General features: G+C 45.2%; 2 protein-coding genes across 2 annotated transcripts; one reads left to right on the top strand and one right to left on the bottom strand.

Moving 5' to 3' along the window:
• The first annotated feature begins 8,893 nt into the window (after nt 1-8,893).
• On the top strand, nt 8,894-14,261 carry LOC127330838 (serine carboxypeptidase-like 18). The gene is made up of 13 exons (XM_051356919.2): nt 8,894-9,100; nt 9,217-9,362; nt 9,436-9,512; nt 9,586-9,708; nt 12,233-12,335; nt 12,444-12,481; nt 12,650-12,751; nt 12,897-12,980; nt 13,137-13,325; nt 13,402-13,595; nt 13,686-13,799; nt 13,888-13,933; nt 14,025-14,261. Exons 1-13 carry the CDS (start codon nt 8,949-8,951, stop codon nt 14,106-14,108), a joined length of 1,452 nt encoding a protein of 483 aa, XP_051212879.1. The 5' UTR covers nt 8,894-8,948; the 3' UTR covers nt 14,109-14,261.
• A 2,729-nt stretch (nt 14,262-16,990) lies between these two features.
• LOC127302883 (uncharacterized) lies at nt 16,991-17,562 on the bottom strand. Its single transcript, XM_051333581.2, has 2 exons — nt 17,198-17,562; nt 16,991-17,116 (listed from the first exon to the last, which is right to left on the bottom strand). The coding sequence occupies exons 1-2, from the start codon at nt 17,516-17,518 to the stop codon at nt 16,991-16,993; spliced, it is 447 nt and encodes a 148-aa protein (XP_051189541.2). The 5' UTR covers nt 17,519-17,562.
• Nucleotides 17,563-18,838: the final 1,276 nt, after the last annotated feature.

The raw sequence follows: 18,838 nt of genomic DNA, 5'->3' as shown, positions 1-18,838 counted from the left end.
AATGGCACTTCAGCATGAGAACATCCAGAATTAGTTTCACAAAATAATGTTGAATCTAGTTTCTAGTTTATACCAACAAAAGTCTTGCATGATTAATCTAAAAAGGTTCTGCAATGGGGCTTCCGTACAGCATTTATAGTACATAAGGAGTGCTCCTGCATCATACAAAATTCTTTGCTATGCTGTGTCAATCCACTTTCCTTTCACCTAGAAATCTGTAACATAAAACTGCATTGTACAGGAAAAAACAATAGAAACAAGCATTGCATAAGGAGTGCATATTAATCGCAAGAGAGGAATTATGTGTGTGGACAGTCGGATCCAACGTTTTTACATAAAGTTCAAGGATTAAAGAAAAATTATGAAAATACACACCGCATCACTAATATACGTGCTACATACTGTTAAAGATAAAAAGATGTGTGAGCACCGGCGATGCCCAATTCATACTACAGTTTTAGGGAGCTCAAACAAACATTAACGTGAAAACAGAGCCTAGTTACGCAACAAAGAATACAGATAAAATGGGGCTGTACGATACTATTTAGAAACCACATAACTGCAATATGAGTTAGTCCAGAGTAGTCCATTTGCATGTGCCACTTAAGTTATAAAAAAATGTAATCAAGACGGTTGTACTATACTTAAAAATATGGTCAAAAGTGATACCAGGTACCTGATATTATGTTGATGATTCATACCGTATATATGAGTGTAGTTTAAAGCACCGGTTCAGGTGTCATAATCAGATGCATAACTTTTCTTGACATTAATAGGCTTCAAGCTCAGATGCCTGTCTTCAGCAGAGTAGGGCAGAACCTCAGTTAATTTCTGGGAATTTTCGTCCAACATAGTGCATACGTAGCTTTTGATGTCAGCACCTTGCAAATAGCATTTCTAATAAGAAATTGTTTCAAAAAAATGTGAAAGACCGTCATGGCTACCTTTTGTGGGAATAAGAGGGCTACATATGCAACTCCGTTCAGCAAACTGCAGCTGCACAGAGTTCTGCTAAAAGCAATGTTGACTACCACATTAATTACCCAAGAAATTACTGGACATAAGCACAGTTATGAAAGAAGAAAAACAATGGAAATATTAATCATTTTCAACAGAAGAAAAGCGGGATCATGATAGAACAGCTCACCAAGTTGTCACACTTCTGGTGGCAAATGCTGCGGCCGCTATGATCCACCCTCACTACAGCAACATTCATCGTTGATTTTGTAAATATAAGACATAGATTTAGCTACCTCCCTAAAATAATAAATTAGTTGCCCGTTTCAGGAAAACAAATTGCACTTCGAGGAAATATACTTATTGGCATGAAACTGGATCAAATCTGATAAAATTTGATTTACATGGATTGTATGGGGAAATGCATATTATGTCTGCCAATTTTCTTTTGGAACCCCATAGGTAATGTATACCTAAAATGTTGTTGTGCGTCTTAAGCTTCTAAAAAAGGCTATGAGCGAGTATCAACAAACAAAAATAGCGAATGAATTTTTTCTGTGTAATATTCGCCTGTAATATTATTTATTGGCTATTGCATAGATTACTTGGTTACATGCAGAATCAGAGAGTACAGACTATGAAATAGTATTACTGAAGACCATGAGCATCGAGATGGTATATTTTACTTAACTTTCAGGCTTTAGGGTATTATACCATGCAATATTATTAATGAAGACCATGGGCATCAAGATGATACATCTTACCGACTTCCACACTATAGAGTTCAGCCTGGATGTAAATTCTACTCTTGTGGCATGGCCATCAGGTGTGCTCACCAGGTTCTGTAGTTACATATGATAAAAAACAGATCACAGCTACCCTTATGTAACATATCTGCAGATGAGATGGTAAAGAGGAAATCGTGCTTGACACAGCATAAACTCGGAGTCTATGGCAGAACAGAGCATAGATCGACAACCAATGCTTTTTCAGAAGATCCCGCACGAGGTTTTTGCTGGGGTTTGGGGAGCGACAACATGGCTGGTCGCACGGAAAGAAGAATAAGCAACAAAGGAAGTGGCACAGAAGACTCTAAAAATGTTGTGGGGAATCTTAAAAAAAATATAATTAAATCGTTTTAAGCTCACAAAATCGGTTCAAAAAATTGTATGAGAGGAGAACAAATACACCTTCACAAAACAAAATAAGCATGCCTCAGAGAATGCTTCCGAACGAAGTACAAAATTTCCTTTTGAAACATATAGTATAGTAGTAGCTCATGCACCTCCTCCATATGTTTCCTATGATCATATCATGCACTTGGTCTTCATTTATATTAACTTGGAGGACACAAATCTTATGTGGAACAATAATATTCAGTAACCCGCAAGACATTACAGATCATCATCGAATAGATAGGAGACAAAATAGAATAGGAAATGGCCTGCATAATTATGTTGTATCATCAAATAAACACAATGAAGATCTTGGTCCACCATCTCATAAGCTTAACTATAGAAACATTAGAAACACACGAAAAGCTGGAAAAAAAAGTGTGTGTCAAGTGGTAGGTAACCAATGACATGGATGAGTGAAATTTGTATAACAGATGATGCAATAACAGAGTGATCATGAGTGCTTTCAGTGAATTCAAAATAATAGGATTTGGTTGGTTGAAGCACACAAAAGAACTCCAAGCTCAATCTGTTTAATCTGATCCAGGACACAGCTTAACACATTACAACCATTACTACCATGGAGTTAAAAGGTCAACTTGCACGCTGACTTACAGTGGGAGTTAAGAACAGTAGGACATGACAAAATTAGAATGTTGCAGCTTGCAATTTATGTTTAAACTTAGACCCTTGCAAGCTGCAACAATTCAAAATAAAAACTTAGGCCCATGGTTAATATGGAACCAATATTCAGAGGCCAACAATTTCAGTCACGGCATGCACTTAGTGAATGTCTATGCCACATGGCATGCCATCATACATGACTTTACATGTCTTGCCCTATTCTCACATCTATATATCCGTTGCCATATCCTAAAGAATGCATGTATCACCAACATATCTATAATAAACATGCAAGTTAACTGCATACTACTTATATCTGACTCTTACTAAATGATGTTCAATAGATATCTTCCACATGTCATGGGAAAGGGAAGAGATAGTTCTCTGTATCTGACTTTTAATAAATGATGTTCAGTAGATATCTTGTTAATATACCATGTCCCTCTTGAAATCATCTAGGCTTAGCAACTCTTGTTTTACCTATAAGAAATCAAACAGTACATGTAAATTATTCTTATTTTGCAAAAACTGAAATAATATGGTCATATTTCTCTGTATGGAAGAAGGACAAAAAACATCCATAGCAATGAATACTACATATGGCTGTAAGCTAATATGTTTGGAGAAGTTCAAATGCACAAGAGTAGAAATATGTCAAGTCCCACGAAGCAAACAATCAGTTCTAGTATATAGTAACAAATGGGGAAAACAATAGAAGCTTCTTCATTTTCACAAACGATTGGTGAGCATGCCACTGAGCTATATCATATCACCAAAAGGCCACACCCAACTGAAACTTGCAGAAACAAATATATCTAGAAGAGTGGCAGCAAGCAAATGTATCACAGAAGCTAATTGAAGCATGCAAAATTAGGAACCTTAGACACCTCACGCTAAGGCTTGCGTACATTATACGAAATTGCATATCTGAAAGATGCAAGTAGCCTAAAATCTGGTAGATGTTTTTTTTTCCAAACGATCCACCAGGATCGAATTTTCATTACCATGGAGATAACGAAAATACATCACAAGTATGTCCTAAAGAAAAAAGCAAAAGGAGGGGGGAGAGTCGCCGCCTAATGCTAACGTTTAGAGTTATTACAGGCCAGAAAGTTTTGCACATAACGAAATCCTTGCCAACATCACAAGGAGTAAAGGGACGGCTCAAAAGAGCACAGCAACTTCAAGAAGTGGTATCATCATGTGTATCGTCAGGGTTCTTGTCCTCCAAGCGCCGTTGATCAACACATCCAGAACTTCTAGAGGGAGGATTTCCAGCTCCAGCCGCAGCAGCAAGGCGTAGAAGACCATCAGCTCCAGCACGAAGCTCCAAGGCATCTTGCTCACCATGAAGACCTGACCAGTAGTTCATAAACACAGCAGCGTAACTGATTATGTCAAAAGGAGAGCTGATTAATTTTTTTTCAAAGGAAGCTCTATTTCTAAGTTTCCAAATGGCCCAGCAAACAGCTGCCAAACCAGCTATCTGTGTATTTCGACTAGCATGGGAAAACTGTGGGAACCACCGGAAAAATTGGGAAAAACTCCCAGGTCGTGTAGGGGAATTGATGGCAGTAGCTACTGCACTCCACACAAACTTGGCTGCAGAACAGCCAAAGAAGAGGTGGTTAATGGATTCTTGTTCATTACAGAATTGGCAGACAGAATCCCCAGACCAATTGCGTTTGAGTAAATTGTCTTTAGTGGCAATAGCATTATGCCAGATCAACCAAAGCCAAACTTTGATCTTAAGAGGGATTCTGCTTTTCCAAAGATGCCTAAAGGATCTGTCTCATCCCCCATCACTGATCTGTTTATACACTGATTTAACAGTAAAGTTACCCTTTTTGGACCATTTCCATCTGGGTGAGTCATTCTCTTGTGACAAATGTGTTTGAGTCATCAGTTGAGATAAACCAGCCTCTTGAATGATAAGATCAGGCGGCAGCCATCTTCTGTAAGAAAATCTCCAACCCATGGTAGCTGCATCAGCAACAGTGATGTGCTGTTCATTACAGATATCAAACAGGGCAGGAAACATGTCTTTGAGAGGGTTGGTGCTACACCAGGAATCTCCCCAGAAACTAGTCAGATCCCCATTTCCAACTTTCATTCTTCTGCCACAGAGATAAATATCTCTAACTTTCAACATATCAGACCAAAGTGGAGAATCTCCAGGCCTGTTTTTTGCATAATAAATGCCTTTACCTCTCAGATATTTCAATCTCATAAAATCCTGCCAGGGGCCAGTATCATGCTCCAATTTCCACCACCATTTGCACATCAAACTAATATTGAATCTGGATAAGTCTTTAACTCCCAGGCCACCTTTTTGTTTGGGTTTAAAAATCCATCTCCATCTAACAAAGTGATATTTTTTTTGTCAGCACTACCAGCCCAGAAAAAAGACCTGATAGGTTTATCAATTTGTTCAATGTTTGTCTTATGCAGGAGTCTCAGGGACATCTGATACACAGCAGTGCTAGCAAGACAAGCATCAATCTTAATCAGCCTCCCCCCAATGGACATGTAATTTCCAATCCAGCCACTCATCTTTTTCTTAGTTTTTCTCCCAAGAATTTCATGTCAGCTACTGAAGCTCTTCTGGCACAGACTGGAGTTCCCAAATACTTGATGGGCCAGTTGCCCTTCTGACAGTTGAATAATTCAGCATAAAAAGTTTGTTTAATATCATCTTCCAGAATCATCATAACTTCACTTTTCTCAAAATTAATTTTCAGACCAGATATGGCTTCAAAGATATAAAGCAAAAGCTTCAGGTTAACAGCTTGTTGAGCAGCATCTTGCAAAAGCAAAATGGTATCATCAGCATACTGAAGAATTGCTATCCCATTCTGTATCATATTATCTGCCAACCCAGTAACCAAACCATTGGATTGAGCCAAATGAACCATTTTGGCTAAGCTGTTGGCAGCCATGTTAAACAAGAAGGGGGCAAAGGGATCACCTTGTCTCACTCCCTTATGGCTAGTAAAATATGGCCCCACCTTATCATTAACTTTGACACTAAGGGTCCCACCAGCAACAGACTTCTTGATCCAAGACAGCCAATTGTCACTGAACCCTTTCTGTTTACAACAATCAAACAGGAATCCCCAATTTACTTTATCATAGGCTTTTTCAAAGTCAATTTTCAGGATTATCCCTTGTTTTTTCCTGAATTTGTTTTCTCTCAAAATTTCCTGGAGCAACATCACTCCATCAGAAATAAACCTCCCTTTAATGAAAGCATTCTGGCATGGGAGTAGGAGTTTACTCATCACAGGATTTGCTCTAACAGTCAGAGCCTTTGTTACTATCTTAAAAAGGACTTGGAGCAGACAGATGGGTCTAAATTTTTGAATGATGTCAGCATCAGCAGATTTGGGAATCGGCATCATGCATGTTTTCAAAATCTGGTAGATGTAGATCAGCTGAACCTAAATTAGGATCTGATTTGTGTCTTCTCCTCTCTTCCGCGCCAGTGCGCCACCCTCGGCCACCAGCGCTAGGACCTCGGCATCTGCCAATGCCACTGCCTTCACCAGTCACGCAGATTGAGGGAATGGCTGCCAAGTAGCGTGGCCAGTCTGAGGAGAGGAAGCGAAGGAAGCCAACGGACGTGGAGGAGGGCGAGAAAGGCGGCGGCGACGTTTAGGGCTAAGAATTAGGCACGGCGAGTAATGGAGCCATTCTGCCGGAGGCATCGGGCAACAGCGCCGGCGAGTAGAGCAGAGACATATGAGTAGGCCAGGCTTGGCAGGAGAAGCGGCGGCCTGTGGGTGGGGTTGGGAGGGGGACGGAGCAGCGGCCGGCAGTGGAGAGGAGGGATTCCACGAGTAGGGAAGAGGATCAACAAAGTTCTTTCGTTTTCTGGGATGGGGACGGATCGAGTTTGTTCTCCTCGAGTCGGTTTGCTTCGAGTCGGTTTGCCTGGAATATGTCGCAGGACGGCAGGAATGACGAAGAGAAAGAACAGAGCGAATCCTAAACAGAGCCGAGACACCGACACGCCGACACGCAAGCACGCGATGTGGGTCCTGCGAAAGCGACTCGCAGCGCGCCCAGGGACGCCCCCAACCCTGGGAGCTTAGTGCTCTTTAGGGATGGCGGATAGACTTGAAAAGAGGGATGAACAAATTGTGGCGTTTGCCCGCTTTGCAGGCAAACTCAAGAAACGACGGCACACCTTTTCTCCCATTGCCGGTATGCTAATAGGATTTGGGAGATGATCAAAAAGAGTGGCTTGTTCTTCCCAACATGCACTCCCATGCTTGGGCGCCAGATATCTCCATGCACGTGTGATGGAGCAATATGGCTTGCAAGGCTATCCCGCCACGGAAGGCAATCGCCTCCCTCACCATGCTTGTGAGTTGGACGGTTTGGAAAAAAAGAAACACACGCGTTTTCAACAACAAATCTGCCCGCCAACGGTGCTTCTAGAGATCATTAAAAGTGAGGGTGGTCGCCGCGGACGCAAATCACTTGCAATGTAATTTTTAGAGAGTGATCCTTGTCTTTTTTCTTTGGAGTATTTGGTGACTTTGTTGTACCTTGAACTCCTTATTTAGTGAATGAGATTTGCCTCTGTTTCAAAAAAAATTTGAACACAACATCAGTGAGAGATAAAAATTCTATTAGTTCTACAAAAATGAACACATGAGAGTTTAACCGACAAAAACAAAGAAATCATTTCTGCCTTTTGTAATCCGAGTAACGGACAAGGAGCATGGATCTACAAGGTGCGTCCGTTGTTGAATCACAACACTGAAACTGGCAGAAACGTGAATTGTGGTGGGTGTGCACCAATAAACTGAAGGTGGAGTGAGCCTTCATCGCGACAGTTTTAGGAAAGTAAGACTTCCCCATCCCCGGCGGCCTATAGAGCAGAAATACTCCAAGACCTCCGCTTTCCTGCAAGTTTCTGGCACATTTCGTTCAATAAGCCATCAAACCATCAGCACAATCCGAATTGAAACGAAATAGGCAAAGCTTCATGTGACGTCTCACGTAGCGGTGAACAACTGGGTGTACTTGATGGGGAGCATGGTGGCCTCAGCGTCTGCTTGGTGCCATCGAGCCCTCGATGTCGTACCTCGTCTGGGCTACTTGGAGAGATTGATGAGGTGGAGTATGAGCGGAGCTTGCCCCATGTCCTTCCTCTGGTTGCCTTTCCTGGTGTCAGCCGCCGCACCTAGCTCGACTGGAGGAGATCAAGGATGGCGCGATGTACCCCAAGAGCGGAGGTGCCTAATGCGAGATTCCCCTTGGCGCGCGTGATGTAGGAGGCAAGGGTACCAGTTCGAGGCGCCGCCTGAGGTTCAATACAGCCGCTGCCGCTCGAGGTCCAGTGTCGCCATCCGGCAAATGGTCCTGATGAAAAAAGGGGGGAAATTGTAGGGAGTCTTTCGAAGTAGAGGTGAAAATATTATGAGATGGGGTAAAAGAGACGTGAACCATAACCATCACACCAATCAAAGAGTGGATTACATTCCAAATTTTGCGAGATAACCTTCCTTAGAGAAAACGAGGGGATCACATACTGATTGCTAATCGGAAAGACTGGATTATTCTCGTTGACCGGGAGAAAGCTATTTTTGTAACGATTTGACAGGAAAGGTCAAAGATTTTGGAAATAATTTTTGCTAAATGTTGCAAGCGTTAAAAGATTTTTGGCAAGTATTTTAATATTTGTGTGGGATTAATTGATATTACGTGTGAGATTGTTTCCTAACTGGATCGAACGAAGCACCAACCCAGATTATATTAAACGGTCAGGATGCTTCGAATCTCCTTCACCAAACGCGTTGTACGACCTACGACCAACTCTAATATAATAGTATCGATATATTCTAGATATTCTTGTATTTTTAAAATATTTAATTAAATATTACAAAGTTTAACTTTGATTAAACCTAAATACGAACGGAAAGAGTAGCTGAGGGTTGACCAGATAGTTTCTTTATGTACAACTAGCCACGCCTGATCGTACGGATTGAGATCTGCTGTAGAAGAGGGAAAAAACATTAAATAAGTCCCATTGAGATCATGCTCACCGTTTTTTCTCTCTCTCTCTCTCTCTCGGACTCTTAAGATCCAGCCATAGCGTCCATCTCTCTCAGACTCTTAATCTCCAGCCAGTAGAAAAAAAACAGAGCAAAAGAGAGCAGCTGACCACCAGTGTCTCATAAAATGATCGGACGGATTCTCCTGCCGCTCTGCTTCTTCTTCTCGATCGGCCTCACCGCACAGCAGCTCGTCCTCGCTGCGGCTGCCTCTAGTTCGAAGGTAGTGACTACCCTCCCTGGATTCGACGGCCTCCTTCCCTTCCACCTCGAGACTGGGTACACATCTTCTCTAACTCTTCAGTTAGTGTTTCTACGCAAGAGGTGCGATCCCCTTGAGCGATTCCATTGGATTTAATCGGCTGATGCTGCTGCTACCGCTACTTGATTCAAAGTTACGTGGAAGTGGATGAGGTCAACGGCGCGGAGCTATTCTACTACTTCGTCAGGTCGGAAGCCGGCGGCGAGGATGCTCCTTTTCTTCTGTGGCTCACCGGCGGCGACCATTGCTCCGTACTCAGCGGCCTTGCCTTGGAGATTGGTACATTTGAGTTTGTATTCTAATGCTCTCCAAGATTCATATATGATTTCGTACATGTGCACCACAACTGCAGGCCCATTCCAATTCGTCATAGAGCCTTATAATGGCACCGTACCGAGCCTGCAACTCAACCCGTACTCGTGGACGAAGGTTGGTCCCGTTCTGCACACTCCAGCGTAAATATTCAGGTTCGTTCCTGCCTTGACAAGGTCTATATCTGCAGGTGGCAAATATTCTTTTTGTCGATGCGCCGGTTGGGGCGGGATTTTCCTTTTCTAGAAAACCTGAAGGTTACAATGTTGGGGATGTATCAGCCTCACTGCAGCTCCATGAACTCCTCATCAAGGTACTAACTAATCCCATTCGAAAAAACTTTTTGAGATGGATTCAGTATTCATTCCTGAATAATAATCCGTAAGTTGCTCGAGTTCAAGTCTTTTAGGTTGATTTGAAAATCGATGACCCGAGGATAAGCTCACGTTTTTTTCCGATAAGGGAGCATCGCCAAGCCTCTGCATCAATTGATGCACACGGCTTCTTTTTTATTAACCATAAGTACGGGTCAACAAAAATCAACCATTACAATCAATCAAAATGTAAAGTCGATACTAAGATCAATCAAAAGAAAACACGGCATGTAGAAAAGCTATCCATTGGCTATTCTATTAAGATGCCGCCATCTAGTAGCCTGAAAAAAGCAGTCCTGAACAACCACTAGCATCCGGTTGCATCCAGTAACCATATCCTCCCGCAATTCCAATGGAAGGAGGAAAACCCATTGTTGAATCAATGTGCAGCCCGTCGGATAACTTGCAAAACATTAGTACCAGTATTCTTGTTAAAAATGATATCATTGCGACTTGTCCATATCGACCAACAAATCGCAGAAACGCCAATGCGAATCTTTTGCTTATCAGTCTTTGGTACTCTATTCAACCAATTACCAAACATATTAGTAACATTGGATGGTGGAGGAATATTATAAGAGAGATAAATGATGCGCCAAATCAATTTTATAAATGGACAAGCAATGAACAAATGATTAACGGTCTCAGTAGAATCACAAAAACAACATTTTTGACACCCATTCCACTTCCATTTAGCTAAATTATCCTTAGCAAGAAGCACTTTATTAAAGAAACCACATGAGAATCTTAATTTTTAGGGGAATCTTTATTTTCCATAGATATTTCCTGAGATATACAGTATGCCCATTCATTAAATCAAGATACATAGACTTAACTGGAAAAAATCCAGAATCGGTGAGGATAAGCTCACATGTAGCGCAATTGAAAATTAAGATGAGTTTGGGTTAAGATGAGCTTACTCACACTTGGATCGACATAACAATAAGAACCTCTCCTTGTCCCGGCGTGCCTCTGGCTGCGAGGAAGCTGGGGCGTCGGCCCCAGAATTGTCTTGGTGGTGTTGTGCGGGTGGCTGCAGTGTGAGGTGCTACAGCTGCTGCGCGGCAGCAAGGTAGCCGGGGCGGCGGCCGCGAATTGGTGGTCGTGCTGCGGGAGGGGCAGCTCTGCCCTCCCGCCAGCATGGTGTCATCGTCGCGGCGTGAGGTGACACGACTACTGCGGCATGTGGTCAGGATTGGTGGTCCGCGATGGAGCCACGCTGTTCTGCTGCTCCTTGGCCTAGGCCCTTGGGCTTGGCGGTTGAGATCGCGCTCCATGTGAAAGCCTCACACTTAGGTGCCGACAGCGGTGGCGCCCTAGGATGTCGTTCTCCTTCTTGAATGCGTCGTTTGGGAGTTGTGATCCTCTACCGATGCGGGTGGCTTGTGTTTCTCTGGGTGAAAACCTAAGCTCATTTGGAGCGGGCGACGGCGATGGAAACGCCGTTATCTTCTTGAAGGCGTCGCCTTGGAGCTTCTCAACCCTCTTGGTGCGACGGGCTTGCAGCTGACCGTGGAGTGGCTTTGTGTTCTGGGCGGAGAATGCCAGGGCAGCGGCCCCGGAAGGCGGTTGTAAGCCGAGGCGGCGGCCTCGGAAGCTTGGCGACCATGGCTCTATGAGGCAGGGTCGTGGTTTTGCGTTGCATGGTAACGAATTAGTGCCATGAGGGTGGCTGGTTCGTCACCATAGTCTCTTTTTTTCATTTCTTTCTCTTTTCTCTTCGTTTCCCGATGTACTTTAGTTCCATAGTCTTTTTTTTTCATTTCTTTCTCTTTTCTGTTCATTTCCGGATGTACGTTAGTTCGGGTGACATGTTTGTACGTTTCCCTCTGCTTATCAATGAATGCTAGCATCTACTGGATCTTTCGAAGAAAAGACATGTCGGTATGTATAGATAAAAAAAATAGAATAATTTGTTAGCCTCTGTCATGTTGGATGCAACTACCACACTATCTAGGTTATTTTTTGTTGTTGTGTTTAATAGTTTAGTTTCCTCATGTGGTTGGTGTGAAGTAATAACCTGTCGGGAGATTTTAAATGGTGCAGCATAAAACTGGCTTAAATTCTCAATGTACTTAAGTACTCACATCTTGAAAGCACTCACATCAATTCAAAATCATTATAAGCGTCGAGTGTGAGCTAAACCGATCTATAGCTTAATCTCTATTAATTTTGGCCAATTCAGTTTTGATCTCTACCACGGTTATTCTGTTGTGATACTCTGACATTCCCAACTTTTATCCTTTGCTCAACTCAAATTAAATGTGTTTTTATGAACTAAGCTTAGTGTGGCTCGCTCAAACTCGACTCATTTTATATCTCTAGATTTTTTTCTTTTGTGAATTTATTTATATGTCTAGCTAATCCATGTGTCCATGTATAAGCTGAGTGTGGCTTGCTCAAACTGGACTCATTTGTATCTCTAGCTAATGGCATCCGCTTTATTGTCTAATCCATGTCTAGTGGTTCACCGACCATCCGGCGTTCCTCGCAAATCATCTCTATATCGGGGGAGACTCCTACGCTGGGAAAATAGTGCCATTTATCGCACAAAAGATTTCAGAAGGCGAGAGCGCTAGTATTATTGTATTTCCACTAATACAAGAATGACCAGTTTTTAAACTGAATGAAAATTCCTCTTGTTAAACTCTGTCTTCATACTTTACCCCTTCAGGTGTTGAAGCTGGAAGGAGCCCCCATCTCAATCTCAAGGTACCATCATAACTCTAATAATGCTCGCAAAAAAAAATTGTAATACCAAAGGGCCATCTGTGATACCATTACGAGTTTGCATATGGTCACATTGCCATCATTTTTTTAGTTAAATACTAGTATAGTTTTTTCACGAAACCGTTATTCGTTTATTTATTTCACTCCTAGGGCTATCTAGTGGGCAATCCGGCAACAGGTGAAATAATTGATTATAGCGCTGCAGTTCCATATGCTCACGGAGTTGGCATAATATCAGATCAGTTATATGAGGTAATTGAACTTATCTAGATCCTCTTTTTTTTGAACAAAATCTAGATCCTCTCAATGCCCTCAGATCTGCAAGCAAGGGTACATCTTTTTATCGCAACTGAAAGCGTGATCATGATACTATTTTTCACATTATCTTGTCCTGTAGACCATAGGTGGGCATTGCCATGGAGAAGACTACAAGTATCCCACCAATGCGTTATGTGCTCAAGCTTTGGATACGTACAAAAGTGTAAGAAGGAGATATCCTAGATATCTTGTTTCTATTTGCTGAAAGATATCCTGCAAACAATTTTTTCAAGATATGTTTCATCCATGGTAGTATCTGACTGAGTACCGAAGGTTAACTATATGGGTAATTATATACTGCATGCCATTCCAATTGCAGCTCCTCTCTGAAGTTAGATGGGGCCAAATATTGTTGGACAACTGTGGTGGTTTTACATCTACTGGACCGGGTAGAGAAATGGACGATTCAGCTGGTGCTGGTAGGAAAATTCTAAGTGAGGAGAAAGATGGAGCCGAAACGGTGAAACGTCTTAGAAATCCACCACCTAGCCCGACACTTGACTGTCAGGTAAGTGTGCAGCAGTCCTGTAGTGTGTTCCCTTTTCTCCCGTTAATCCAATCATAATTAAGCCACGGTCGATTAGACCTATGGCATCTACCTGTCGTATTTCTGGGCAAATGACCAGGGCACCCGAGACGCCCTCGGGATCAAGGACGGCACCTTGGAGGAGTGGGTGAGATGCCACAATGGCGACGTGCCATACACCGCAGACATCAGGAGCAGCATCAAGTACCACCGGAACGTCACGGCCAATGGTTACCGTGCACTGGTATACAGGTCCGTGAATCGAGACTTGCATTGGATATTTGGATTGGATCAAAGAGAGAGGGGTTCTAATGTGTTTTTGATTGGTGCCGCCGATGGCAGCGGCGACCATGATGCGATGGTGCCTCACCTGGGGACGCAGGCGTGGGTGAGGTCGCTCGGCTTCCCGATTGTTGACGACTGGAGGGCATGGCATCTCCAAGGACAGTCTGCCGGGTTGGTTCTTCTAGTCATCTGCTTAGTTTTTCACTTTACTGCTAGTGATGTGATTCTTTTGTCTAACGTCTCTTCCATGATTTTCCAGGTTCACCATAACTTACTCAAACAACATGACATTCGCAACTATTAAGGTACCAAAATTTACACCTCTCTGCTTGAGTTGCTGGAGTTTTTGGTCGGCAAATTACTAGTTTTAAGGTGCTGCTCCTAATTGGGTTGCAGGGAGCTGGACACACGGCGCCTGAGTTTGAGCCGGAGAGGTGCTTTGCCATGTTTAGCCGTTGGATACTGAATCAGCAACTCTAGCCCCTACTGTATTGTTTTTTCCCGGGTAAAGCACACTATCTTTCAGTTATAATGATTATAGTTTGCTACGGTCATTTAGATTCTGCGTTTACGACCGGTTAAATATAACAGTTTTGCTAATTCTCAGTCGCCTGAGAATAAGCTAAATCTCAGTCACCTCAATTATCGTTGGCTTTGTGTGCCAAGATTCGTGCTCGCTGTTTTCGGTTTTCAAGCGATGCACGATACCGGTGTGTTGCTTTTGCAGCGTGTGTGCATGGGCTGCTAGTAGTGTTTTTTTAACAACAGAAAGGCCGAAAAGAACCTAGACGCTGCATTGATCACAAATTGTGAAGGTACAAGTTACATAGAGTACCCAGAAAAAACAAAAAAAAAATACAAACAAGCCCTCATAATAAGCACGAAGAAGCCTAAACTGAAAACTAAAAACTCCATACAGTCCTTCTTCTCTACAGATGCATCTGGAGTTCCACCGTTGGCCATCCCCTCTCTCACCGGGGACAACACCACTTGGGAGAGAGAGCGCGCAGGAAATCCCACAAAGGGCCTCCACATGCAGGTTGAACACACGCTGAAATAAAGCCGTCGGCATCGATAAGGGCCAACTGCTGGCCTTCATGGTTGGAAGCCAAACATGGGCCACCGAGATTGTACTCCTAGAAACTGCAGCATGAGGACATCCCCGCCATCCAGCACTCCTCTGAGATCCTGCATGACCACAACCTCATTCGGCAACTCGCTGACAAGGATGAAAGGGGCACACCGAGGTGCATGGAAGAAGCAGAACATCACCAAACATGTGGACCTTATTTGAGTACATGCTAATGACAACCTCCTTCCCCGCTACCGGTTCTAGCCGATGGAGCACCACATGATGAGGAGGTTCTGCTGGAGCACACCATATCTAGCTCAAAAGAACCAATGGTCTACTCCAAAACAACGCCATAAGGGCAAAGCCACCTACAACAGGGGAAAACCTAGTACTACTATGTATATTGGAGTCCGTTAGGAATAACATCCGTCTCAGGCGGCAAAACATTGGAAACAGTACGAACTGCAATCCGTCTGAGAGCCCACTTCTCCTCCTCCTCCACTTCTTTTCCTCCCTCCTCTCCTCCACCCGGCGATCTCCTCCTCCTCCACCCACCCACCCACCACCTCCGGTCGGCCTCCTCCTCCTCCTCCACCCACCTCCGGCTGGCCTCCTCCTCCACCCACCCACTCCGGCCGACCTCCTCCTCCACCCACTCACCCACTCCGGCCGGCCTCCTCCTCCTCCACCCACATCAACCCACCCCACCCACCCACCCATTCCGGCCGACCTCCTCACCCACTCACCCACTCCGGCCGGCCTCCTCCTCCTCCACCCACATCAACCCACCCCACCCCACCCCACCCACCCACCCACCTCCGGCGACCTCCATCAATTTTTTTTAAAAAAATCCAGCGAAATTTCGGCGGTCCCAGATCTAGATCTAGATCTGGCCGCCATTTTTTTTTTTTGAAATTCTAAAAAAAAACCTGTGGCGCACCACCGCCGGTGCGCCATAAATATAAAACTTTTGTGGCGCACCTTGCCTGGTGCGCCACCGAAATAAAACTTTATGTGGCGCATTGGTCCGTGCGTCACAGAATTCTTATTTTGTGACATAGATTCTGTGGCGCACTACCCATGCGCCACAGAATAACTTTTTTGGTGCGCCAGTTATGATCCTTTCCCTACTAGTGCATGTTGGTTCATCTTTACTGCTCTCAGTGGGCGTTGGGGATTTTGCAAGGGGCACTACGGGAGAAACAGGCTTTGCCGTGCGAGCCATTGGACGGCAAAGAGGCCTATACGCACGGCAAAGGCTTTGCCGTGCGTGCACGCACGGCATAGTTTGCACGGCAAAGTCTTCGACGGCAAAGCTGCCTTTGCCGTGCGCATGGACGGATTGCACGGCAACGCCCTTTGCCGTGCGTCGCCATCTCTGCCGTGCGCTGCGGACGCTGCCGTGCGAGGGATCTTTGCCGTGCGTCGCCATCGCTGCCGTGCGCCGTTGCTTTGCCGTGCGCCCTACTTCTTTGCCGTGCGCCCTGCGTTGCCGTGCGCAACAATGTTTGCCGTGCGACGCTTTGCCGTGCGGCCTTGCTCTGCCACGCACGGCAAAGAACCATGCGGGCACGCCCCCCAGGAGCTCCCAGGAGCACAGTTGGGCGACACGTGGCCCCTTTGCCGTGCGTGTGCACACGGCATAGAGACCAAATGTCCTTTGCCGTGTGCCCTCACACGGGAAAGGGGCCTGGTTTTTTCATTTTTTTGCTATTTTTCAATTATCCCTGCATTTCAAATATTGCATTTCACAAATATAGCATATATAACATATATATCAACATAAGATCACCAAACACATCAACAACACCACAAATACATCGAGCACACATAGTTCATGCATACAATCCGTTACATAGAGTCCACATCGAGCACACATAGTTCATGCATAGCAATGTCCATATTACAATCCATAACAAGTGCGAACAATCCATTGCAACGACCACGAGTGCACGAAGACCATGCCATCAACCTTGTCCTCCTCCGCTTCCGCCGGCCTCATTGTCATTGCCTTGTGACATAAAATCTATAAGCAGGTTGATGGAATGAACATTTGCATTTGCATATTGAACACTTGAACAAGTACAAGTAGCGGGTTGGGCACAAGAGGACTCACCGAGGTTCATGCTCCGGATGATGTTCATGTTGTTGACGGTGATAGGTGTCCCCGGGGTCTGAGTGGGCGGTGGCGGCATCCACATGGAGTAAGGTGGAGGAGGAAGACTCCCCGGTGGAGAAGACAGAGCCGTCTGGCTCATGAGCCAGCTCATTCGTACTGCTCTTTGCTGCATCATCTGCTTCTTCTTTGTTGCATCCGCTGCATCATCTGTGTCTGCTGCTGCTGGTACTGCAGAATCTGCTGCTCCATCTGCGCCCTTTGCTCCTGGGCCGCCTGCTCCTTCGCTGCCATCTCCTCCTACGTTGTGTTGCCGCGATGTCATTAACATTTCAATGGAAAGCATGTAAAGGAAATGTAGAGACCCGAGGAAGAACATACCCGTAACCGCTCGACAGCTAGATCCGAAGCCCGTGGCCGGGGCTCTACCTCAGGCTGGCCGCTCTTACGACCACGACGGATCTGGCGGAGAGAGGGAACCCTCGCTGGGTCGACGCACCCGTCACCAAACCATAGGCGGCCATGCTTCAAGCCTTCTCCCGCAAGCACCGCGACCTCAGGGTCAAAGTCCTCGGCCTCTGGATTGGCGTCCTCGCCGTGCTTCTGCTTGAACTTGGAGACATACGCCGTGCACTGGGTCTCGGATTGCGGGTTAACCCACAAGGACCCCGTCTCAGGATCAGGCGTCTTCCTTTGCTTCATCTTCTTTAGCACGGCAAAGACGTTAGGCTTCGCTCCTGTCCTGACTTCCTGCAAAAGAGAACATGTAATTGAGTGAAGTGACACACCCTTGCGGAGTTAACAAATATATAACATGAATTCAAAGAATGAAGGAACCATTAATTTGCTCACCTCCTTCGCAGTGAAGAGAGATGGGGATGCTGCCTTGGATATGCGATCCACCTCGCATCTCTGCCGCTTCGCCTTGCCCTCCTCGTGCTTCTTGAGGTGCGGGGGCATGTCCACCACATGACCATCGCACGAAAGCACCTATCGTCGTTGCCGACGTCATTGAGGAGGGTTCTACATGCACAAGATAAACCCATTATGGTAAAATAAACTACATGGCGATAAAGAAATCAATAACACATAAATGCAAATACCTGCAAGTCGCCACGGCTGCATGAGCGTGTCGCGAGCGTCCTCCTTACTCATGTGGACGAAGCGGTCGGCGTGCCGATCGCGGACGCATTGAATACGTGCCTCGTAGTGCATGCCGATCACCCTCTTCCTTGCAAGCTGGTGTAGGACATCATCGCACGCATTCTCCTTGCCCTCGGCCCTCTTGAAGTATTTCGCAACCATGCACATAGGTAAAACAAGGGGCATTAGTGCAATTATTGTGAACCAAGGAGAGTGTATGAATGGTAAGAAGTCAAAAGTCACGTACCCAGAATTTGGCAACAACCATATCCGCCGCGGTGCCGCGGCCAAGAGGATCTTCCGCGAGGCTGTAGTGCGCCCACCTCCAAGCTACGTCGCAGCCACCAGTAGGGAAGTTGACTATCCCAGGGAAATACCACCTAAGTAGGCCCCCAAGGATGTTCGAGTACCCACGTGGCGGTCTCTGCGTCGGGTCTTCAAACTGGAACGAGCTGCACCATGAAACGACAACATCAATATGTATGTGATAATAATTTTGATAATGACAAAATTGCGATAACGAAATGCCAAAAAATAACATGTACCTCCTTCCATAGGGCACAAGAACAACGTGCCTGTAGCGCCAGCTTCTCAGCGAGGGGAGCTGTGTTATCCCACGCCGATATGGCTTCCTATCACGTGGCCTCAGCCTCTCCAAAGCTGGAACGTGCGGTAATCCTCCGGCTCACACCACTCTAGGCTTGGATCAGGATCGAACACTAAGTTCCCCAACCCCTCATCCTCCGAGAGGTCCTCCTCGTCCCCCTCCTCCTCCCTGGTCCTCCCCACCCCCCTCCTCCTCCTGGTCCTCCCCACCCACCTCCTCCTCCTGGTCCTCCCCACCCACCTCCTCCTCCTCGTCATCATCATCGGCTGCGG

Source organism: Lolium perenne, chromosome 2 (genome assembly GCF_019359855.2).
Source record: "Lolium perenne isolate Kyuss_39 chromosome 2, Kyuss_2.0, whole genome shotgun sequence".
Lineage (NCBI taxonomy): Eukaryota > Viridiplantae > Streptophyta > Magnoliopsida > Poales > Poaceae > Lolium > Lolium perenne.
This window is presented reverse-complemented; position numbering and strand designations above follow the sequence as displayed.

What these genes read in the sequence shown, in the direction of transcription:
- LOC127302883 (XM_051333581.2), bottom strand. Translation starts at nt 17,518, where the DNA reads ATGAAGCAAAGGAAGACGCCTGATCCTGAGACGGGGTCCTTGTGGGTT. An exon ending in TAGCTGTCGAGCGGTTACGG is followed by an intron (nt 17,117 to 17,197) that starts GTATGTTCTTCC and finishes AACACAACGTAG; the next exon opens with GAGGAGATGGCAGCGAAGGA.
- LOC127330838 (XM_051356919.2), top strand. Translation starts at nt 8,949, where the DNA reads ATGATCGGACGGATTCTCCTGCCGCTCTGCTTCTTCTTCTCGATCGGC. An exon ending in CCCTTCCACCTCGAGACTGG is followed by an intron (nt 9,101 to 9,216) that starts GTACACATCTTC and finishes CTTGATTCAAAG; the next exon opens with TTACGTGGAAGTGGATGAGG. An exon ending in CGCACAAAAGATTTCAGAAG is followed by an intron (nt 12,336 to 12,443) that starts GCGAGAGCGCTA and finishes TTACCCCTTCAG; the next exon opens with GTGTTGAAGCTGGAAGGAGC.